Below are 19,266 nucleotides of genomic sequence, written 5' to 3' on the forward strand. Positions count from 1 at the left end.
CAACAAGATACAGAATAGAATTCAAACAATAAACAAGCATTTTAAGGATTATTGAGGGATAAAGTTATTTTTTGTTAAATCATTTTTGAAGTTGAGAAATATCAAGGATAAAAAAAAATGTACAATGACCCTTACATTTTTATTTTTTAAATTAAATTTATTTGGCCAAATAATAAATTGCTATCTGAATGTCATTGAGATATACCATTAATTTATCAATCGCATAGCAAGTGAAGACAATGACCAGATCTTGTGCAGTGAAGCGTCCTGTAACCTGAATATGAATAATATATAATATATTTATATTTATCAACAAACTCCAAACCAACACCTCCAAGGTGTTGCTAAAGGGGGAGGAAACCTTAGTACAACTACGTAGCCACATCTATAATCCTACTTACCTTTACAGATTCAAGGGAAGACAAATATTTACTCTTCGTTTTACATTTATTTGCATTGTACCAGCAAGCATCTCATGAAGCATTTCAAAAACACAACTTTGTGACTATTTGCTTGTTTTCATTAAGTGCTTTCAGTGAACATATCTACAGGCTAATTACATAAAAATCATAGCTGCCTCACGGAACATTCTGCAGATGGACAAGATATGCGGCAGGAAGTGACATAACATGGTTGTTTCTTTGATGAATGTACATTGTAGAGAAGGACATCAACAAAACAAAAGCTACAAGCTGTATGACCTTCATCAAAATACAAAGTATGTTGTTTGAAATTTTCAACAACATACCTCACCAGCAGAATGTTCAGTTGTCGTTGTTTTTAAGTTTCCTGAGTAGAAAGAAAAATTTCCATTGGATCCAATAGCGGTTTTGCTAATAGTGTTTGCGAAACAGTTTCACAAAGCATTGGCCAGAATGTATTTAACAATACAAAAATAGTTGTATAGTTAAAAAAAGTTGAAGTTTATAGAAACACCAAATGCATCCAGTGCATTATTCATTACATTGCATTCATATACACAGGTCTCAACAAACAGTAAAGGGAACTCCTTGATTTAAAGACCTTGACAATTTCCAATTTGCTTTACATGATAAAAAATAATTGATTGCATGATCTGACAGACTTCAATACTATACATGTTGGAAAACCTAAGGCTTATTAAGGAGATATCAAAGCACTTGCCTTATTCAGTTTAGGACAAAGAAATTGAGTACCACCTACTGGCACCAAAGCACACCATTTTTGAAAAATATCTACCCAGCGTTGAACTTATTACCTGAGCAGAAAACATAATCATCTTTAAATCAAAAACAAGCGGAAATAAAAAAAAAGAGTAATAAAAAAAAAATTGCAGTTATAAAAGAGAGAAAGAGTTCTTATATTTGACCAAAGTTTATATTTAATCCTAAAATCATTGGCCAGTAATTATGCCCCTGTTGTTTCTCCATTTCCACATGTTCAATTCATAAATACCACAAAATGTTGATTTGAATCCAGAAGCTACACGGTTCTTAAAAAAAAGCGTGGCAGGTGTACACAACAATAAATATAGCATAATTGCATTAAAGCGTTCCTTTTGCAAGTTCTTTTGCTACGAGTTAAAAGACCTGAGGGTTCTCTTGGGTCTATTCACAAAGGTAACCTGTTTTTGGATCTATATTCTCATAAATAGACATTGCAGCGCTGTTTTGGTAGATTAGATCCACATTGTTTCCAGTTCTTGATCTGATGATGTCCAGGGCACACTGGTTTAAGAACACATACTGGTCCTGCAGGGATATCAAATATACAAGTTCACTTAAGTGCAACACACTTAATGAAGTCTTCACATATTTCATACAACGTGTGCAGTACCATTTTAACCAAAAAGCTATTTGACTTTTTCCCACCTCTGTCTGCACCATGAGGGTCCGGTGCATGCGCAGATCGTGGACGATGCCGTACACGTCCACAAAATCTTCCCTTTCAATCTGGAAGATCAACCGGTCGATGGTGATGAAGGTCCCTGTGCGTCCAACACCAGCACTGATTGACGACAACGTAGACACACAGACAAGGAAGGGATGAGAGATGGACAGAAGGCAAATATTTGTGTGTGTGTGTGTGTGTGTGTGTGTGTGTGTGTGTGTGTGTGTGTGTGTGTGTGTGTGTGTGTGTGTGTTTGTGCGTGTCAAACCTGCAGTGGACCACAGTAGGAGAGTTTCTGGAGTATTGGTCCATGTGCTCTCTGACCAAGTGTCTGAAACTGATGAGGAGCTCTGTGGTTTCTGGTACCCCGTGATCTGGCCAGGCCGTGAAGTGGAAATGACGCACTGAACGGGTCTCTGCTGTTTTTACCTGAAGGAATAAGAGGAACACAACGAATCCCAAATATTTGCAAATGAAAAATGATGACTGCTTATTGCATTGTGATGGATTGGTATCAATGAATCACTTCATTGTATTATCAACAAGGGTTCATGTGGGTGTCCTGTGTGAGCTCATGGAGTTGCTTTGATTTTCAAACTAAACTTGTGTTGATATTTCCCATCCTAAATCCTAATTTTCTAATTTGAATATTTAGCCTTTCACTTACATTTTTAACGTCAAAGTCCCTGATTGTCCAGTCATCAAGTTTAATTTCAGAGGATGTTGTCACAGTAATGTTGTCAAAGTGCTTTGTGCCATGATCCCAGTATTGCTCGCATTTCACCTAGAAAAGAAAGACAATTTTCTCGTTGTAACAGACTTCAAGTACTCAGACATCTTTAATGCATTTGCTATTTCCTTTGGCTAGAAAATGTTAAAGAATGTGCAAATGTATCATACATTAGATGTCACTTTCTTTCTTATTCACCTAGTTTAAATTTGTATATGTGTGAACGTAACCTTATGTGAACATTAATAAATCAATTATAATGTAATGCAATAACTATAGGCAACATCTTCACTTGAAAATGTAGGCTAGCACATTGATAATGGTACACAATTGTTTAAAAAGATTAAGGATGCATTTATGGAACGTGTTAGTGATTACATTAAGAAAGAGACACGCATAACAGCATGATGACTAACCCTAAGACAGGCACACGGTGTGCGTGTGTGTGTGTGTGTGTGTGTCAGGTTACGCAACCATGCACCCTGCTGCTACTCACTCGTCCCTGTTCATTACAGCGTGTCAGCATGACCAGAGTCTGTACATTCTTCTCCCAGATCATCCTCCAGAACTCCCTGACTGTGGCGGGCAAAGGACCCTGAGCCGCGATATACTCCTTCCTGGAGTTGTAACCCTGTCAGATAAAAGAGTCACCCAGAAGACACAGACATCCGTTCTGTTAAGTAAATAACGTTGGGTGTAGGGGAATACAGTTTCCAATAGTTGAAATATCATTAAGGCGTTGAGGAAAAGAATGAGAGGGTTATTTTGTTCAGACGGGAGTTTATTCATACTGAAGCAGTGACTGAGGTTCGATAGAGTGTCAGTACGCACCGGCATGTAGTTAGCATTGATGTAATCCTCATATGGACTCCCATGGATGATAGAGAGTTTCACCCTAGAAGAGTCATCTGGGAGGTGAGAAAAGAGCGTAAATAAAATGAAAGAATTGCCGTATGCAAGAAGGTATGTCCCCTGTGTGTGTGTGTGTGATCCTTTTTTATGAAATGGGATCCAGTTGAAAAAAGGTTAATGACAGTATATTCAGTGTGATGAAGTCTTGTAGAGGGTCTGATGTGTCATAGTGGAAAGCAGCAGGTGGATGCATCAAGGATACCCACACGGAAGCACGTTGTTATAGCGGTTCTTTGGTTTGTTCTCCATAGTCACAGCTTGTATTTTTGACTGAGCTGTACCAACAAGCTTCAGGTCCTTTTGAAAGAAAGGAAAAAATGGGATTGATGATTGGACAACTCACATTATCCCCAACAATGTGCTTGTAAAATATATCAAAAAATGCAACTTAATATTAGCAAATACCACAAACATTTGTAGAAGACAAACTATGAAATTAGATGATTCCTAATGACCTTTAAATATATTTTTTTAAGTAACGACTGCCATATAGCAGGAGCCCTTGAGTGTTTGGCTGATGTTTTACCTCAAATTCTTCAGCAAAGCCACAACTTGAGTCTGCTTTCTGCTTCTTGTAGTAAGCTTCGAAATCTTGTACCCTCACAGCCATACTTCTGCTCAAATGGAGGTCAGAGGTCAGAGCAGGTTCATGACTTTGGTTTTGTGTAAAAATGTGTTAAACTTGATGGGTTGGACCACTACTGTGAGTTGACTTACACTTTGGCTCTGGAGAAAGAAAGAAGAAAAGCAAGGATGAGCAACCTTTTATTGAAACAATTGTCATTTATTTACTTGAAGAAATGAAAACCTCACCTCATGGAAAAAATCTGGATGTCGGGGGAATCTTTGTTGGATAACCTAAAGTACACAAATAAAGAGTTTAGGGTTGAGTCGCGTCCACTGAATCATCTCGTCATTTCTTCATCTTTGATGACGACGGCAAACCTTTTCCAGTAGATAATAAAGCCGATGAGGATGATGAAGAGAACGCAAAAAATTCCCAATGTCACTCCGACAGCAATGCTGATGAGTGCTGAGGAAAGAGGTCCGTTAGCGTTTCCTCCCATTGCGACAGCATGTAAATAGCAAAACCTTGGGGTCAAAAGGTGGTACCTGGGTCCTGCGGGAGTTCTACAGCGGCATAGAAGTTTGTTGAACTAAACAGTTGACCATTCACCAAGCTCTTTTCCAGAGTCAGACTGGTGAACAACACGATAGCATAGCTGCAGAATGGAACATTAGAACATTGAAAAGGATTAGTTAGGGATTTACACATATTACACATGTTTTTATTCTTCTCTGACAAACTTGCAATTCCCATCATAAAGAGGTTGTTAGAAACATGTTAATTGCAATTTTCACGTCTTACTGGTATTTTCCTCTGGCCTTCAAAGCACCATTAATGTAGCCCTCCCATTTGGATCGGTCTCCTATTTCGATGTCCAGATGTTCCTCTTCACTGCGTGATGAAAAGCTGTTCTCTGTTACGGTTTTAACTGTAGCCATGTATCCTGGAGTAGCCCCTTCAATCCACTCTTGGTACGTTCTGCCCACGTACGCTGTGAAATCTTTGTCATCTGGAAGGAGAGGAATTACTGTAATTGGGTCGAATGTCTTTATCATATAGCCTTCTGCCCTAATAGTTTACAATATAATTACAACAATTCATGACTTTATAAAAAGGGAAAAGAAACCAACCAGGGAGCTGCTCTGTCACCAGCACCCCAATATTTTGGATTGGCCCATTGATGTTGTTCAGCAGAAGTTTATTGATCTGAATACTGAACCTGTTGTACTCTGTGTTGGTCACAGACACAAGTGCTTCATAGTCCTTTGGAATGGGTGGATCTTTTGGGGGGAGGGAACAGTAAACGATTAGGTTTAAACACTCAAGTAAATGTTATTGTCATGGAAAAGTTAAGGTCCTACTTGTGATGCCCGTGGAGCAGGTTCGAGACACAGGGGTGCTGGGTAACCCACAGCTCTGAGTCTCCACAGACAGATTGTAAGTGGTGCTGTGGCGAAGGTTGGACACAGTATAATTACAGCAGGAGGATGTAGATTTGACGATCTCGCTGAAGTTTACAGTAACCTTGAAGGCAGACGTAAGGCCCTTGTTTTTTTTCCAGGACACGGTGACTTGAGCGATTGGTGTGTTTGGACCAAAACATGCCAAGTCTTTCACCGGGCTTGCATCTACAGCGTCAAACAGAAATGATCTTTAGGAAAATCATACCTGGGAACAACCGTGTTGTTCCCCAATCTTCATGCATGCTTAGTTCAAGGACAATATTAATAGAAAATATACAAAACAAACAAGCCGTTTTGACCATACTTGTGCAGTTGGAAATCCACATGGGAGCACTTTCGGTTCCATCAGAGGTCTTTGTGGTGACGCTTATGTTGTATCGTTCGCCAGGAACCAGGTTTTTAATTTCCAAAACATTTTCTGTTGTCGTGACATTCAAAATGTGGTAATTTGAGCTGTGCCATCCCAGATTGTAAGAATAGTTTTCCTTGTGTTCATCAGGGTTTTTCCACGTGACAGTGATGTGCTCCTCTTCTGTAGAAGTCATAAGCGATTTCACACTGAACGGTCCTAATTATTGGAAAAGAGATTCAAGAGATGTCAATGTTAGAGGTGAACCATTACAGCATAAATGCATAAATAAGCGACCTTACTTGTGGTGACCGTGATCTGAACCGTCGCACTCTTAAAATCCATTGCGCCCACGGTGGCTACAGAGATATTGTAGGAAGTCCCAGAAAGCAGGCCGGTAAACGAATGGTTTGTATCGGTGGTTTTGTCTTCTCCGTGGCCTGATGGGTTGGTCAGCTGGTAGTAGAACGTTGCACCCGTCATCAGAGGTGCTTCCGTCCACCCGATGTCAAAGGAGCCGGTTGTCTTCTTCAAGACCTTAATTGTCCCGGGTGGATTTGGGACTTTTCCCAAAAGCATATTACAGTTTAACAGTTTAATTATCCACTTAACGATCATATGATTATCACCCTGCATAAATGCATAATAAGCTTGCGATTAAAGAAACTAAATATTCAGTTTATTTCAGGAGTAGTTTGGTTTTCATTGTGTCCAATGATGAAGCTCTGAACAACAGCTGGCTTATGGTTGCTGAGGAGCAACTCTATTCATTTGTGAAAATCTTAAAAATAGTTTGACTTTATAGTTATAGGATTATTTAGCCAACAACTGCTCAGCCATATTAGTTAAACTTTTGTTTTTTTCATATACGGTTTAACCTGTGACGCCAGATAAGTGACAGCTATCACGTCAAGGTGCATCTTTGCATCCTTTGAAAGAACCATCAAAGTATGAGAATCAGCTGTTATCTGCAGTGCCGTGTGACAACACTGTGATTAGAAAAAGTGAAGGCAGACAATGTCTCACTGCAGCATCAACTTATACAGTATATGCATTTAGTTATTTTTGTGTGAATGAACATGAACCAAACAACTGGAAATCTAAGAAGTGCATCAACCATCATACTTACAAGTTGCATTAGTGATAAAGTCCGACGAAGCATTGAATGGTCCACTAAGTGTGGTGACCACGACAGAGTAGAGCCTCCCAGCAGATAAGTTGTTAAACTGGAATTCGGTTTGTGTGGAGTCGAGCGTGCGCTCTACCTTGGACGTGCTGTTGAGTTCCACCTTATAATGCTCCACTCTCCCACGGGGTGTCCCCCACGACACCAACATTGAACTATTCGAGCCATTGCTGGAGAGCCGCGGTTGCACGGCCTCGGGCTCTGTGAAGGCGCAGAGCAGGAAGGATTAAAGCCGATCAACCCGCCGTGACAAGCTGAAAGGCAGGAGCGGACATGACAGGTGACAGGTGTCTCACCGGTGTACTGAGAGGCGCAGCGGGCTTCCCCCTCGATGCCGTCCGCCGCCCTGACAAAAACGCAGAAGGTGCAGTTGGTCCCGGGGGTCAGCGCGGAAATGTCGGCGACGTGTCCTGCCAGGGTTTCGTTTCGGGAGCCGCAGCCTGTTGTCTCAACCCGATATGTGTAATCAGCCTTGTGTTCCGCCGGTTCATCCCAAGCCAGACGTACGGCGGTTGTGTTCACGGCTTCAAATCGCAACCGACCGGTGCTGTACGGACCTACAAACAGCAACAACGCGTTCGGATCAGCAACCAAGCGATTCTCTATCACAAATACCGCACTCCTTACTTCTATAGATGCAGTAATATAATAGAAAATAGTCATATTTCGGTTTATTTGATGTATCTTTTGGATTTCTACATACGTGTAAAGTAGGACACCGTCACAGGAGCTGCCTGAGTGCCATCTAGTGTCTCAGTGATGACAGTGAAGCTGTACTTGGTCCCGGAAAGAAGTCCAGTGACTATTATCTTGTGTTCGTTGACGACAGATTGATTAGAGGAGCCATTCGTGGTCTTCACAAGATATGAGTAGTCAGATTTGTTCTCGAGCTGTTCCCACTCCAAGGTCACTGCATTTGTGGTTATTTCTGTTTGTCTCAGCATTGTCACATTATACGGTCCTGAAAAAATGACACAGGAAGGAATATTAATTATGCAGAAATGGTTTGTATTTTAGTGATCAGATTTGAGCAAAATAGCATACATGTTAAATGTGTATTAATTGTATGTGAATGATATGTTATTATGTGCTTAATACCAGCACCAGCTGTTGTTGTTTTTGATAATAACTCATCTGTCTCATAAAGCAGTTAATATCAGAATCTGTCAGATTGATTGTGTTCAAAGGTTGCTGTCATAAATCTAAAATAGCATTACAGGGGTTCATAATCACTTTTTTGGAATTCAGTATTTTTTCTAAAAGTAGATTAAGAAACTGTTAGAATAATGTATTTATTTCACAAAGCATTCATATTCTTTCGGCAAATACTACAGTTTGCAAGCTAATGCATGCAAAATGTCTTTGGAACCTGTCCCTGTAACAATTTTACAATTTAAAGATAAATGTCTGAATATATTACATGTAAAAGTCGTGCCGATGTCAATCATACTCACTGGTGTAGTTGGATGTGGTGACTGCAGTGCTCTGGTACAGGCACACAGTAACTACAGAGAGAACGTAGGGGCTTCCAGACTCGAGGTGTCGCAGCTCATACCAGTTGTTTCTGGTCAGAGAGGAACTGTTAAGGCCAAACACACTGAAGTTGCACTGATTTTGGTCCATGCCCTCTGGAAAGGACCAGGTGAAGTTGATGGAGTTCACGGTCTGAGACTCCACCGTGATGGGGCCAGGAGGGTTGGGAACTAAAGAGGAAGAGTAAAGGCTGTTAACTAAAACAAATATTGGTCTAAATACATGCAGCACACATGCAATACAATATATGTGTAACATACAGTAATTTTAATCGCTTTGTCAATGTAACTCACATGTTGCGTTGCAAACCCTTGAGGCTGCGTTGGTAAAAGGTCCACTCTTGGAGACCACCTCCACACAGTAAAGCACTCCAGCTGTCAGGTTCTGAAACTCCTCATTGGTCGTGGAGTTGCTCAGGCCGGTGGCGTTTCTCACCACGTGATCGTCTTGGAAAAGCGATACAGCGTAGGAGACCACCTGTCCCTCTGCTCTTATCCAGCTCACTGTCATTGTAGTTGTGCTTCCTTTGGTCATGACGCCAGAAACAGCTGCAGGCTCTGTCAAAAAAAGATATTTCAATGTACATTTAGAAAATACTTGCATAAATGCATTGAATCTGTTATTTGGTCATTTATAATACGTTTACTAAGTCATTTCAGCTAATATATGGAAACATGCTGCCAGCACCGGTCAAGTCAACGTACTTGTGTAACTTTGCGTGCTTTCAGCTGTGGAACTGACCCCTTCTACAACGGTAAATACATCAAACGTGTACAATGTTCCAGGGGTCAGGTTGAGGAAGGTGTCAGTCTCAGTGTTGGCTGAATGGTTCTGAACCACCGCGGCGCTCTGGAGAGCAATCACCAGGTAGGAGTAGGAAGGCGTGTGATCAGTCCGTCTGAGCCACGTCAGCCGGACGGACGTCGTGTTCTGGTCCTCCACGGTGAGGTTGGCCACTGCTTTGGGCCCTGGAGTAAATACAGCAGCAGCTCATGTAAGACCAAAGGCCACAACAGGAAAAAGCGGTTTGTACGTAGTTACTGATTGTTTTGATTAAACGTATAGGATGTCTCTGATACTCCAAAATCCAATAATTCTTCATCCATTCATTCATGTTGAAATATAAGACCTTACTTGTGTAACTGAACGTCGATTCCACCGTGGATTGACTTCCCTCTCCGGCTATCGTTGTGACACGGATATCGTATCTGGTTCCTGGCTGCAGGTTGGTTACCTCAGTGCTGGTGTTGGTGACTGTTGTTTTAAACAGTAATCCTGTAGCATTATTGGTTTGAACCAAGTATCTGTAATAGGACTTGGCTTCCTGCGGAGCTAACCATTTCACTTTTATTGAGGTGGTGGAGTTGGGGCTAGCAGAAAGATTCTGCACAGGGTTGGGCACTAGAAGAAACAAGTGTAATGTTTACCAAAATGTAATTAGATGCCATATTAATATATTCATAATATAAATAAATAAATTATTAATTATAAAAAAGTTAAAACAAAGCAAGCCTCCAGCTTCTCTGTGCTGTACTTACGGGTAAAAGCAGAACCACGGATGGGCGTGCTCCTCAAATTCTGAGGTCCAACTGTTTCTACAGTTATGTTGTGAAGAGTTCCTGACGAAAGAGAGGTCAGCCGTGTGGCATTGGACGAGGAGCTTTTATTTTGCACTTTGCCGCCCTCAGGCTGGTAGGTGATGTAGTAGCTGATGAGTGGAGCACCCTCCATCAACGCAGGAGTCTTCCACTCCAGATCCAGAACGTTTGTTCCCTGACTGATGTTGAGGGCACCAGGAGGTGTGGGCACTAAAAATGAATGACGGGTTGAAATGCATCGCTTGCGTTTCTGTTTTCTCTGATTGATTTGTTTGGTTTAAAATGAATTACGTTGAATTGTAAATAGAAGTAGAAGTATAACTCTTACAGTGCTTACTTAGATCAAAATAATCTATATCTTTAAACAAAAACATTAATTAATAACAAGGATATTAAACTTACCAGTTGCGAATTCAGACGAATTAGAGGTAACATTGAAGAACCCAGCTACAGCCGTCACTTTGATGGAAAATTCTCTCCCAGGATTCAAATCGGTGAAGGAGAATGTGGTGGCTTCTGTTTGGTTGCTATACGTCAGTCTCTCACCTGAGATAGTCACCAGGTAGTGATCAACGCGCCCAGCACGCAAAGTCCAGCTGATGTTCAGGTCATTGGTTCCCCTTGCAGTAACCATAATGTTCTCAGGTTTCACAGGCCCTGTACAGTAGAGAAGCAAGAAGTGGGTTTGGCTCCTTTTCTTTGCATTAAAAAAAAACTAAAAATCTAAATATCCATTAATAAAGTATATTCATCTGATTTGAATCCTCAATATGTATTAGTATATTTAATAAGAAACCAAGTGAACAATTCTTTGTCACAATTGCAATTGTGCAAATGCTTACTTACTTGTGTATTGAGAGACACTGGTGTTCAGTCCCTCAGTTCTGCCTTCATTTGTCACTGCAGTAACAGTTATTTCATACTGTGCACCAGCAGTCAGGTTAGTAATGGTTATACTTGTTGTAGTCACATTGCCACTCTGAGATACCAGATTTCCATCAGTCCACTGTACTCTGTAGAAAGAGCTGTTTCCCTTTGGTTCAATCCACGTCAGAGATATGGAGGATGTTGTGATATCAGTCACAGTGATATTCCTGACTACTTCAGGCTCTGTGTGCGAACAATGAATACAAGAAGAGAGAGAGACATTAAAACATTTAGAGTAAACTCATAACCACTGCGAACTTTGTCAAGTAGAAAATCAAGACACATCAAAATTATAAAACAATAGCCTAACAAAATAGAGACCCACATGTAAGAAAAGTAAAGCATGTATAAACGGTGCTCAGGTTGTAAGCACCGTCAGTAAGACCCAGAGCAAGCGAACACGGTACCAGGTGTCCTCAGCACATTTACATGCTTACTTACTTGTGTATTGAGAAACACTGGTGTTCAGTCCCTCAATTCTGCCTTCATTTGTCACTGCAGTAACGGTTATTTCATACTGTACACCAGCAGTCAGGTTAGTAATGGTTATATTTGTTGTAGTCACATTGTTACTGCGAGATACATTTCCATCAGTCCACTGTACTCTGTAGAAAGAGCTGTTTCCCTTTGGTTCAATCCACGTCAGAGATATGGAGGATGTTGTGATATCAGTCACAGTGATATTCCTGACTACTTCAGGCTCTGTGTGCGAACAATGAATACAAGAAGAGAGAAGATAATTGAATAGTTGAAGATAGTTGAATTTGATTCGTGACTAAAGAGCACAGGGATCAATCCAAAAAAACCACAAACACCACAGAGCTGCAATACAAAAGGAAGCAACATTTCTTTACTTGTGACTGCGGTGAGTCGGTGAGCTTGTCCTTCTGTCTGATTGTCTCCGGCGACGGCGATGACTGAGATGGTGTAGCTAGTGCCTGGGATTAGTTCTGATAGCACGGCAAAGTTGCCATATGTACACACATTCCTCATATCTCCATTACTGGTCCACTCCAACCTGTACTTGAAAACCTCACCCGGAGGTGAGGTCCACTGCAGAGAGATGGACGAGGTAGTTGTGGACACAGTAGGTGTCCCAATTTCACCAGGTTCTGAAGCAAAGAGGAGGAGGAGAGGAGAGTCCAAATCACTGTGACTACAATCTGTATCACTTGGTAAAGTTATGATGTTTAAAAAAAAACATCAAATGTTAACACCCTTGATTATATTCAATGTGTTTTCTTTTTTATAATCAGCGTCTTTCTCATGATGTCATTGTTTCCCCTCAGTTCATAGAGCAGGAAGTAAGGATGAGCCACCAAACAGACAAGGAGCACGGCCATTTACAAAGGTGGGATTTATCATCTCAACTGTATGGTGAAAACTCTCAAACGCTTGACTTTTTCCATCTTTTCCTCCAGTAACGGTGATTAGCATGAACTTGTGTGGCGTTAATCTTTGTTGGAGTATCACTGATGATCCAATTGGTTCTTTCCTTACTCGGCTGTACTCTATAGAAAGAGGGGCATTCTTCTGGTTTAGAAACATTACAGATTTAGAGGAAGTTATGGCTCCACCTTGAGTTTTACCAATAATATTCTCATCTACACTTGTCTTTGAGCGATAGTCACAACAGTAACAGTGCAATCAGACCCATGTTCACAGAAACATGATCAATCTGCTTCCAGGTAGCTGGAGGTCCATCTAGCATTGCTGTGCTGTTACACTTCAAAACAGCGACATTAGCATCATCATCTTCAACCAACCAACAAAACGCCTCATCTGACTTCTGATAGAAACCGAGTAACAGATGTTTGACATGAAGAATTCTCTGGATCTATGAGCCTCCCGCCCTGTAAATGATGCGAGCCACTTGTGAAGAAACAACGTTCAACTGCTGCTTCTATGACCTCAGTCTCGTCCCGACAGAGAATCTTCCAAACCTGAGAGGGAAAAGTGAAACGTACCATACACAATCCAGACCTTTGAGTGACAGGTGAGTTCTCCTGTCCTCACCATGGTCCAGTAGGACAAAAGCATCACTGTGACGCACAAACCGGCATTCAAGGACTTTTCCTTTGAGAGGAATAGTCATTCTACAACTAGACTTCACTCTACAAACCTCAGAGCTTCATCCTGCCAGTGATCACTGCAGACCATCTTCTCCAACAGGTGCCTTCAGCAGATTCTAATGACCTGACTTTATCAAACACATTTACATGCTTACTTACTTGTGTATTGAGAAACACTGGTGTTCTGTCCCTCAGTTCTGCCTTCATTTGTCACTGCAGTAACGGTTATTTCATACTGTACACCAGCAGTCAGGTTAGTAATGGTTATATTTGTTGTAGTCACATTGTTACTGCGAGATACATTTCCATCAGTCCACTGTACTCTGTAGAAAGAGCTGTTTCCCTTTGGTTCAATCCACGTCAGAGATATGGAGGATGTTGTGATATCAGTCACAGTGATATTCCTGACTACTTCAGGCTCTGTGTGCGAACAATGAATACAAGAAGAGAGAAGATAATTGAATAGTTGAAGATAGTTGAATTTGATTCATGACTTAAGAGCACAGGGATCAATCCAAAAAAACCACAAACACCACAGAGTTGCAATACAAAAGGAAGCAACATTTCTTTACTTGTGACTGCGGTGAGTCGGTGAGCTTGTCCTTCTGTCTGATTGTCTCCGGCGACGGCGATGACTGAGATTGTGTAGCTAGTGCCTGGGATTAGTTCTGATAGCACGGCAAAGTTGTCATGTGTACACACATTCCTCATATCTCCATTACTGGTCCACTCCAACCTGTACTTGAACACCTCACCCGGAGGTGAGGTCCACTGCAGAGAGATGGAGGAGGTGTTTGTGGACACAGTAGGTGTCCTAATTTCACCAGGTTCTAAAGCAAAGAGGAGGAGAGGAGAGTCCAAATCACTGTGACTACAATCTGTATCACTTGGTAAAGTTATGATGTTTAAAAAAACATCTAATATTAACACCACTGATTATAATCAATGTGGTTTACTCGGCTGTACTCTATAGAAAGAGGGGCATTCTTCTGCTTTAGAAACATTACAGATTTAGAGGAAGTTATGGCTCCACCTTGAGTTTTACCAATAATATTCTCATCTACACTTGTCTTTGAGCGATAGTCACAACAGTAACAGTGCAATCAGACCCATGTTCACAGAAACATGATCAATCTGCTTCCAGGTAGCTGGAGGTCCATCTAGCATTGCTGTGCTGTTACATTTCAAAACAGCGACATTAGCATCGTCATCTTCAACCAGCCAACAAAACGCCTCATCTGACTTCTGATAGAAACCGAGCAACAGATGTTTGACATGAAGAATTCTCTGGATCTATGAGCCTCCCGCCCTGTAAATGATGCGAGCCACTTGTGAAGAAACAACGTTCAACTGCTGCTTCTATGACCTCAGTCTCGTCCCAACAGAGAATCTTCCAAACCTGAGAGGGAAAAGTGAAACGTACCATACACAATCCAGACCTTTGAGTGACAGGTGAGATCTCTTCTCCTCACCATGGTCCAGTAGGACAAAAGCATCACCGTGACGCACAAACCGGCATTCAAGGACTTTTCCTTTGAGAGGAATCATCATTCTACAACTAGACATCACTCTACAAACCTCAGAGCTTCATCCTGCCAGTGATCACTGCAGACCGTCTTCTCCAACAGGTGCCTTCAGCAGATTCTAATGACCTGACTTTATCAAACACATTTACATGCTTACTTACTTGTGTATTGAGAAACACTGGTGTTCAGTCCCTCAGTTCTGCCTTCATTTGTCACTGCAGTGACGGTTATTTCATACTGTGCACCAGCAGTCAGGTTAGTAATGGTTATATTTGTTGTAGTCACATTGTTACTGCGAGATACATTTCCATCAGTCCACTGTACTCTGTAGAAAGAGCTGTTTCCCTTTGGTTCAATCCACGTCAGAGATATAGAGGATGTTGTGATATCAGTCACAGTGATATTCCTGACTACTTCAGGCTCTGTGTGCGAACAATGAATACAAGAAGAGAGAAGATAATTGAATAGTTGAAGATAGTTGAATTTCATTCGTGACTTAAGAGCATAGGGATCAATCCAAAAAACCAACAAACACCACAGAGCTGCAATACAAAAGGAAGCAACATTTCTTTACTTGTGACTGCGGTGAGTCGGTGAGTTTGTCCTTCTGTCTGATTGTCTCCGGCGACGGCGATGACTGAGATTGTGTAGCTAGTGCCTGGGATTAGTTCTGATAGCACGGCAAAGTTGCCATATGTACACACATTCCTCATATCTCCATTACTGGTCCACTCCAACCTGTACTTGAAAACCTCACCCGGAGGTGAGGTCCACTGCAGAGAGATGGACGAGGTAGTTGTGGACACAGTAGGTGTCCCAATTTCACCAGGTTCTGAAGCAAAGAGGAGGAGAGGAGAGTCCAATTCTCTGTGACTACAATCTGTATCACTTGGTAAAGTTATGATGTTTAAAAAAAACCATCAAACATTGAATACTGATTGTATTCAATGTGTTTTCTTTCGTTTAATCAGCGTCTTTCTCATGATGTCATTGTTTCCCCTCAGTTCATAGAGCAGGAAGTAAGGATGAGCCACCAAACAGACAAGGAGCACGGCCATTTACAAAGGTGGGATTTATCATCTCAACTGTGTGGTGAAAACTCTCAAACACTTGACTTTTTCCATCTTTTTCTCCAGTAACGGTGATTAGCATGAACTTGTGTGGCGTTAATCTTTGTTGGAGTATCACTGATGATCCAATTGGTTCTTTCCTTACTCTACTGTACTCTTGTCACGGTTTGGTCTCTCTTCCTGTTTTAGTTTGAAGTTTCATGTTCCTTGTGGTCCTGGGTTAACTTCACGTCCTGCATTGTCCCGTGATTTGCTGAGTGCTCCCACCTGTTTCCCATCACACTGCACCTTCCTTGTGTATTTAAGCCCTGTGTTCCTGTGGTCCCCTGTCGCGTTTTGATCCCTGTCAGATTACGTTGGAGCACATTTCTGTTTGTGAGGACCAATAACGAACACTATTTGTAAGAACCCTGCGCCTGAGTCCTTAAAACCCTGTCGGCCTGTACTAGCGCCATGCCTCGTGACAGAATGACGTGACCCTGGAAGGACTCAGCAGGGTTCGATTGGATACATCCAATATTGGGAGCCCGAGTCATCTTCGTGAGCTCCCGCAGGATTCCAAAAGTGGTTCGGCGGAGCGCTTGCCCCCCAGCCACTAACGAGCCCCAGATCCCGGACCTTGAGACCCGACTGCGGCGGCGCCGTCCAAAACGACCGCCTCCGCCCGTCCCGGTTCCAAGACACCCGTTTACGTCCGTCCCGGTTCCAAGACACCCGTTTCCGTCCGTCTCGGCCCCTCAACGCCCGTCTACGCCCGCCTAGGATCCAAGACGCCCGTCTCCGCCCGAACTGGCCTCGAGACGCCCGTCTCCGCCCCTCGACGCCCGTCTACGCCCGCCTCGGCTGCAAGACGTCCGTCTACGCCTGCCTCGGCTCCATGACGCCCAGCTACGCCCGCCTCGGCTCAAAGACGCCTGTCTCCGCTCGAACCACCCCGAAGACACCTGTCTCCGCCCAAACCGGCCGCTCAACGCCCGTCTCCGCCCGAACCGGCCTCACGACGCCTGTCTCCGCCCGAACCGGCCCCAAGACGCCTGTCTCCGTCCGAACCGACCCCAAGACGCCTGTCTCCGCCCGTCCCGGCCCCTTGGTGCCCGATCATGTTCCTTGTGGTCCTGGGTTAACTTCACTTCCTGCCTTGTCCCGTGATTGGCTGAGTGTTCCCACCTGTTTCCCATCACCTGCACCTTCCTTGTGTATTTAAGCCCTGTGTGCCTGTGGTTCCCTGTCAGATTACGTTGGAGCACGCTTCTGTTTGTGAGTACCAATAAAGAACACTATTTGTAAGAACCCTGCGCCTGAGTCCTTAAAACCCTGTCGGCCTGTACCAGCGCCATGCCTCGTGACAACTCTATAGAAAGAGGGGCATTCTTCTGCTTTAGAAACATTACAGATTTAGAGGAAGTTATGGCTCCACCTTGAGTTTTACCAATAATATTCTCATCTACACTTGTCTTTGAGCGATAATCACAACAGTAACAGTGCAATCAGACCCATGTTCACAGAAACATGATCAATCTGCTTCCAGGTAGCTGGAGGTCCATCTAGCATTGCTGTGCTGTTACACTTCAAAACAGCGACATTAGCATCGTCATCTTCAACCAGCCAACAAAACGCCTCATCTGACTTCTGATAGAAACTGAGTAACAGATGTTTGACATGAAGAATTCTCTGGATCTATGAGCCTCCCGCCCTGTAAATGATGCGAGCCACTTGTGAAGAAACAACGTTCAACTGCTGCTTCTATGACCTCAGTCTCGTCCCGACAGAGAATCTTCCAAACCTGAGAGGGAAAAGTGAAACGTACCATACACAATCCAGACCTTTGAGTGACAGGTGAGTTCTCTTGTCCTCACCATGGTCCAGTAGGACAAAAGCATCACTGTGACGCACAAACCGGCATTCAAGGACTTTTCCTTTGAGAGGAATCGTCATTCTACAACTAGACTTCACTCTACAAACCTCAGAGCTTCATCCTGCCAGTGATCACTGCAGACCGTCTTCTCCAACAGGTGCCTTCAGCAGATTCTAATGACCTGACTTTATCAAACACATTTACATGCTTACTTACTTGTGTATTGAGAAACACTGGTGTTCTGTCCCTCAGTTCTGCCTTCATTTGTCACTGCAGTAACGGTTATTTCATACTGTACACCAGCAGTCAGGTTAGTAATGGTTATATTTGTTGTAGTCACATTGTTACTGCGAGATACATTTCCATCAGTCCACTGTACTCCGTAGAAAGAGCTGTTTCCCTTTGGTTCAATCCACGTCAGAGATATGGAGGATGTTGTGATATCAGTCACAGTGATATTCCTGACTACTTCAGGCTCTGTGTGCGAACAATGAATACAAGAAGAGAGAAGATAATTGAATAGTTGAAGATAGTTGAATTTGATTCGTGACTAAAGAGCACAGGGATCAATCCAAAAAAACCACAAACACCACAGAGCAGCAATACACAAGGAAGCAACATTTCTTTACTTGTGACTGCGGTGAGTCGGTGAGCTTGTCCTTCTGTCTGATTGTCTACGGCGACGGCGATGACTGAGATGGTGTAGCTAGTGCCTGGGATTAGTTCTGATAGCACGGCAAAGTTGCCATATGTACACACATTCCTCATATCTCCACTACTGGTCCACTCCAACCTGTACTTGAACACCTCACCCGGAGGTGAGGTCCACTGCAGAGAGATGGAGGAGGTGTTTGTGGACACAGTAGGTGTCCTAATTTCACCAGGTTCTAAAGCAAAGAGGAGGAGAGGAGAGTCCAAATCACTGTGACTACAATCTGTATCACTTGGTAAAGTTATGATGTTTAAAAAAACATCTAATATTAACACCACTGATTATAATCAATGTGGTTTACTCGGCTGTACTCTATAGAAAGAGGGGCATTCTTCTGGTTTAGAAACATTACAGATTTAGAGGAAGTTATGGCTCCACCTAGAGTTTTACCAATAATATTCTCATCTACACTTGTCTTTGAGCGATAGTCACAACAGTAACAGTGCAATCAGACCCATGTTCACAGAAACATGATCAATCTGCTTCCAGGTAGCTGGAGGTCCATCTAGCATTGCTGTGCTGTTACACTTCAAAACAGCGACATTAGCATCGTCATCTTCAACCAACTAACAAAACGCCTCATCTGACTTCTGATAGAAACTGAGTAACAGATGTTTGACATGAAGAATTCTCTGGATCTATGAGCCTCCCGCCCTGTAAATGATGCGAGCCACTTGTGAAGAAACAACGTTCAACTGCTGCATCTATGACCTCAGTCTCGTCCCAACAGAGTTTCTTCCAAACCGGAGAGGGAAAAGTGAAACGTACCATACACAATCCAGACCTTTGAGTGACAGGTGAGTTCTCCTGTCCTCACCATGGTCCAGTAGGACAAAAGCATCACCGTGACGCACAAACCGGCATTCAAGGACTTTTCCTTTCAGAGGAATCGTCAT

The 19,266-nt window shown here is 42.6% G+C and overlaps 1 protein-coding gene across 1 annotated transcript; it reads right to left on the reverse strand.

The window, feature by feature from the left end:
- Positions 1 to 428: 428 nt before the first annotated feature.
- On the reverse strand, positions 429 to 19,211 carry ptprja (protein tyrosine phosphatase receptor type Ja). The gene is made up of 30 exons (XM_062562977.1): positions 19,188 to 19,211; positions 17,875 to 18,208; positions 13,780 to 14,037; positions 13,367 to 13,627; positions 10,611 to 10,865; positions 10,149 to 10,418; positions 9,745 to 10,011; positions 9,315 to 9,578; positions 8,904 to 9,167; positions 8,532 to 8,780; positions 7,781 to 8,038; positions 7,374 to 7,634; positions 7,021 to 7,278; positions 6,194 to 6,454; positions 5,847 to 6,110; positions 5,441 to 5,707; positions 5,210 to 5,359; positions 4,881 to 5,088; positions 4,625 to 4,734; positions 4,457 to 4,544; positions 4,325 to 4,369; positions 4,229 to 4,237; positions 4,038 to 4,125; positions 3,718 to 3,808; positions 3,431 to 3,507; positions 3,096 to 3,230; positions 2,537 to 2,653; positions 2,138 to 2,298; positions 1,851 to 1,986; positions 429 to 1,730 (listed from the first exon to the last, which is right to left on the reverse strand). The coding sequence occupies exons 1-30, from the start codon at positions 19,209 to 19,211 to the stop codon at positions 1,587 to 1,589; spliced, it is 5,574 nt and encodes a 1,857-aa protein (XP_062418961.1). The 3' UTR covers positions 429 to 1,586.
- Between the last annotated feature and the right edge of the window lie 55 nt (positions 19,212 to 19,266).

The sequence above is a fragment of the Pungitius pungitius genome, chromosome 6, assembly GCF_949316345.1.
Source record: "Pungitius pungitius chromosome 6, fPunPun2.1, whole genome shotgun sequence".
NCBI classification, from domain to species: Eukaryota; Metazoa; Chordata; class Actinopteri; order Perciformes; family Gasterosteidae; genus Pungitius; species Pungitius pungitius.